The 5,102-nt window shown below is 44.8% G+C and overlaps 2 protein-coding genes across 2 annotated transcripts; both read right to left on the reverse strand.

Moving 5' to 3' along the window:
* Nucleotides 1–2,804: 2,804 nt before the first annotated feature.
* V1508DRAFT_447250 (uncharacterized protein) lies at nt 2,805–3,353 on the reverse strand (the record flags this gene model as incomplete). Its single annotated transcript, XM_066942446.1, has 1 exon — nt 2,805–3,353. Exon 1 carries the CDS (start codon nt 3,270–3,272, stop codon nt 2,805–2,807), a length of 468 nt encoding a protein of 155 aa, XP_066791974.1. The 5' UTR covers nt 3,273–3,353.
* Nucleotides 3,354–4,027: 674 nt separating this feature from the next.
* Nucleotides 4,028–5,083, reverse strand: V1508DRAFT_465249 (uncharacterized protein; the record flags this gene model as incomplete). Its single annotated transcript, XM_066942920.1, has 5 exons — nt 4,780–5,083; nt 4,491–4,667; nt 4,316–4,470; nt 4,203–4,256; nt 4,028–4,143 (listed from the first exon to the last, which is right to left on the reverse strand). The coding sequence occupies exons 1-5, from the start codon at nt 4,944–4,946 to the stop codon at nt 4,028–4,030; spliced, it is 669 nt and encodes a 222-aa protein (XP_066791975.1). The 5' UTR covers nt 4,947–5,083.
* Between the last annotated feature and the right edge of the window lie 19 nt (nt 5,084–5,102).

The raw sequence follows: 5,102 nt of genomic DNA on the forward strand, positions 1-5,102 counted from the left end.
GGTACAGTCTACACAACACTGCACCAAAAAATCCAGTGGCTCCCGCATGTTTCGAAGGTTGAAGCCATTGGCTGTAGAAGCCAAGTCGGACGTCGACCGCTATTTCGATAGTCCTCGAATAGGCGTCGACACAGAGGCCATGGACGATCCGAATTGGTTATTCCAGTGGTGGAGGGTCAATAAACGAGATTTCCCTCAGATGGCAGCTGCTGCTCGAGATTTCTTGGCAATTCCTGCCTCTGAAGTTTCAGTAGAGAGACTCTTTAACGCAGGGAGGGACCTGTTGGGAGTGAGAAGACACTCACTGCAGGGAGAAATGATGCGGATGTTGATGCTGCTGCAGGGTGTGTATAGGTCTCAGGAGCACGCGTGAACAGTGTGTCATTCCGGAACGTTTTGTGGATTGTGTCTTTCGTTTTGCGGTTTATGCCCCCGCATTTCATTTGCTTGTCGTTTTGTGCCTTAATGCATTTGCTTCTTCTTGTGTTGGAACCGTAATAAACTATGAGCACTGCTTGTGAGTTCCAGCGTTTCAGGGGTTGCGAATAAATATGCGAATAACGAATATTCGTCGAATAATATTAGAAATTTTATTCGTTGCGTGGACATCTTGCGAATAATATTCGTTATTCGTTATTCGCACCACTTTGCGTTGCGAATAATTATTCGTCGATTATTCGCCGAATAATATTCGCAAATGCGAATATTCGGAGCAGCCCTAATGACAGGCGAATTAGAGAATATAAGAAAGGGTCTTAGAGTTTGGAGACGTAATGGTGGAAGCCCACGTTAGAGTCTCGTCAAAGATCGAGCGAAGAGCTTTGCGGTCAGATATAGACAAAAAACTTTGAAGAAGAGACAGTAGATGTAGCATCTACTGAGGAAGGATGGCTCTTGCGGTGATAGAGAGCGCACAAAGAAGATTATCCACAGATGGCAGCTGCATCAAGAGACTACCTCGCAATCCCGGCCTCTGAGGTCGCGGTTGAGAGGCTATTCAGTCAAGGTAGAGATCTACGAGGAATAAGAAGGAACTCGTTGGAGTCGGGGACTATGAGGACCCTCACATTGCTGGCAGATCAATACTCGAAGGAACGTGATATGTAATTAGCATTTGTACTTGATTTTTCGGTCTCGTCTTGAGTCACGTGCCTAACCATACGATTTTTTGCCAGTGACTCAGGTGATTGCTCGTATAGTTAATCGTAGACTTCTACAACCAATCGTATAGTAATCGTATTGGACTATACGATTACGAGTTACGAGTTGCTCGCAAATCGTACCCACCCCTAGAATTAAAGATGAACGAAGGACAGTTACAAACCCGTTTACTCTTATCAATGTGGTACAGATTGTCGCGCTAATGCATAACACTGCCGTCAATAATGTTTGCACACTGTCGCCATAACTAACAAAATCCTCGTAAAGGCTTGGCTTCACCCGTCCAGCTCAAAAGGACGATTCAGGTGGATGCGAGAAGGAACCAGACCGGTGCAAATAATGTACGCCAGTACATCAAGCCTCGGCCTAATTAGATGCAAAGCATAGTTCCTTTTAAAAATTCGCCAATGGCTTTCCAATCGCATGGTGGTGCGCGAAATCGGTATCTAAGCACACGATTCCGAGAGAGAGGCGATCTCCCACCGAGATCCAACGTTAGCGCAACTTGGTCGGTACCAGTTCGTCCAAAAGTACCAGAACAGTCTTGGCTGATTCGAAAATGAGTATGCGGGAAAGTGCGAAAAGTTTTTGTAGGTTGTTATGGGCCTGCGAATGTAAACAAAACACGTCAGGGATCCATTTGTCAACAAGGGCAAGGGTTTCAAGGCGTCAATAATAAGAGTTAAGAGACTAAACTACATATGGAATAATTTAAAGTTCAACGTTGAATCAGTACCGTCCACAAGTACTGCCCACATCTCATCTCAAGGGTAAGGGTCATCTTCCTTCCCCGCTGCACAAAAATAAACAAGAATTTCTTGTAGTACGGAGCGCTCACGTGGCGCCGCCAGCCGAATCGGCGGACCGTCTCCGCCACAAACCAAAATTCCACGTGATTGTTAACTATTTTCTACACGCGGTTATATTTTGGTGCAATCCGTAAGAATTTGTTACAAGCCCCTCAGCATTGTCAACTTTTGGTACCTAGTCGCAAATCAAAAGTTGCAAATAAACTTTTCGCTACGCTGAAAGTAGGCTGATTGTAAACTCTGTGGCTCAAATCCAGTAAAGAGCTGCCCTATAAGCCATATTGATTGTCTAGATTATTTTCTTATAACTTATTGTAATATAAGTTGCTTAGACATACCTAAAGTACAATGAGTTGTTTTATAACGAACCCGCGATACAGCGAAAACTGAAATCGAATCAACAACACACAACAAGCTATGTAATCAACCAAAACCAACAAAAACAAAGGACAAAAGGACAAAAGGACAAAAGGAAAAAGGAAAAAAGGAAAATTGGCAAAAATGGCTGCAAGAGAAGAACGGAAAAAGGGAAAGACGGAAAAAAAAAAAGAAATATAGATAAAGGCACATGAACACATTAAGGTCGCAATTGGAATCAAAAGAACAAATATCCGATGGAGCCAACAGCGATCCAATTCTAATCGGCGTATTAGCTATCTTTGCAGTGGATCCGCTCACTGTCTACCTATCTGGCCCAATGCTGTCGTCTCCGCCACGACACACACTGATTCGGATCTCCATTCAACGAGTGTCAGAAGACGGATTATGCTGATTTCGAGGGTTTAGTAGGTCCTGGGGGCTTTTCGCATCGTGTGATTGACCTGCGATCGAGACCTACGATCGAGACCTGTCCGAAGACTCTTCATAGGGTCTCTTAAAGTGGGCGATAAATGAGGCGGGATTCGGGATCAAGCGACAGATGTCCCGTTGCATCCTTGGATTTGATGCGCATTCCCCAACTGCCCAACGCAAGATCCCCAGAAGCTCCGTCGACTCTTCATCATTCTCTTCCACAGTCTCCGGATTTTTGGATGGCGGGAGCTGGTAGGATTCCAACGCTCCTAGATATGTTGGTGGCTCAGCTTCAGTTTGATTATCAGCAGCATTGCTTACTTCGGCACCTGACGGGATATTCTCAACGTCAATGGGATCAGATGCATTGAACCTCAGAAGCGGCAAAGTTTCCTGAAACAAATCAAGTGCGAATGATAGTGGAGGCCGCACTAACATATTTACCATCGGCATCCTGGTGGCAATAAACCCAATAAACCGACAAGAGATGCTTGCATATATACCGTGCATTCAAAATGTACGACGGACAACTGCAGACCCATTGGTCGCGGTCCGCATGGTACACCTCATCGCGATCAGATATAACGCTAGAGTTTAACTGCAATGCTCACACTCGCCACAAATGGACAAGGTCATTGTATGCGCTAGGCTTTTGGCGACCAGCTTCAACCTGAGTGTGCGAGTGCATCCTAGAACGAACTAAACCGTTACAAATTATGTAAGTCAACACATCAAATCTCGGCCTAGTAAAACGCGATGCATTATCCTTTTGAGTATTCGCCAATGGCTCTCCAAGCGCATTGTCGTGCGTGAAATAGGAATACATGCGTGGGAACCACGTCTGCCAGATAGTGAGGCGATCTCCTAGCGCGACCCAACATTTCCGCAACTCGGTCGGTACCATTAGACCAAAAATAGCGGAACAGTTTTAGTCGATCAATTGACTGGAGTACTCTAGCATTTCTTTTACGGAGAAGCCATGAATTTCTTCATAGCTCTCAAACTGCAATGCACCGGGTGTCACTTTTTTATCGTCGACTACCTTAGGTAGCAACGGGTGCCGTGGTAAGTGTCGCTTGATCATATTGTGAAGGGTTCATTCTTGCTCTGCACTGCATCGTTTATTCTGACCCTTAGATAAAATCCAATCTTGCTCAGCAATTACAAGCTGTGCAGACCTGAAGTCATCGGTGTCCCTTTCCCACTGGGTTTTGGTATAAGACAACCACAAATTGTACATCTGCTTTCTTGTTATCCTGTGCAGCTCAGTGTTCTCGAAGCGAGGATCTTCCGCCAATTAAATCAAATTCAGATAGATCTGTCGCGGTGGCAAATGTTTTTGTTCCTTGATATAGTTGCATACCTCTTCCGTAAAGTGGAACTTTGGTGATTCAGTATATGTGGCCGTTATGCCCATAAATTACGATGGCTGACTCATACATCTTTGAAAACGAGATATGAATCTCACCGCAGCATTTAAAAAGTCCTTCGGGTCTAAACAAAAGTTTAGTCACATATCGATGACATTGAAAATAGCAAGATTGTTTCGATACCTGTATAGCGATGAGGGTTAGACAAATTTCTCTCAGATTTGCGATCGTTGGAGCTGGAGCAAGTCATATCGAATCGTGGACCGTACTGTCGTTCAATAACTCGACGCAAATGGAAATAATATCCAGTGCAATCGAAAAAGTCATTTCTCAGAAGCCTGGCAGCACGTTTTTGTACCTCTCGGTCTTCAGTTTGAGCGAGATCCCGACGGGGATATCATTCACCAGACGAACGGCGGATGGAAGTGTCGCCTTGAGCGTCATCGATGGACGCGACGCATCAAAAATGTGAGTGTCATGCTGCTCTAGGAAGGAACCAATGTCATCAAGGAATTCTTCATGGCTCTCGTAGGACCTATCAAGGTCGAAGTCAATCCGCCTTGTTTGGCCAGTGCCACCCGCTGCAAAACATTAGCAGTGAAACGGGTTCTTGTAGGGAATATGAAACAACTCATCAACAAACTCACATTGCTACGGCATTTGCTGCAACTTTTAAAAGGTCTTCCATCAGTGCCGGTGAATGCCATTTGAAGTTCTCGAAGCGTGCACGGCGAGTCCATGAGCGGCACGGCGCACACTTTCGACAATATTTCCCGTTTTGTGTTACTTGGGTGCTTCGTGAATTGTTAGACATTGATGTCAAATTTGCAAGAGTGTCTAGGATGAGGCAAATAGCGTTATGGTGTGCGATGTCATAGGGGTGTATACGATTACGGTACCGTCAAAATTTCATATTATTCGTAAAGTTAATCGCAAAACTGAGAACCTAATCGTAAAGTAATCGTATAGT

This window comes from Lipomyces doorenjongii (assembly GCF_038497915.1).
Source record: "Lipomyces doorenjongii strain NRRL Y-27504 unplaced genomic scaffold V1508scaffold_226, whole genome shotgun sequence".
Classification (NCBI taxonomy): domain Eukaryota; kingdom Fungi; phylum Ascomycota; class Lipomycetes; order Lipomycetales; family Lipomycetaceae; genus Lipomyces; species Lipomyces doorenjongii.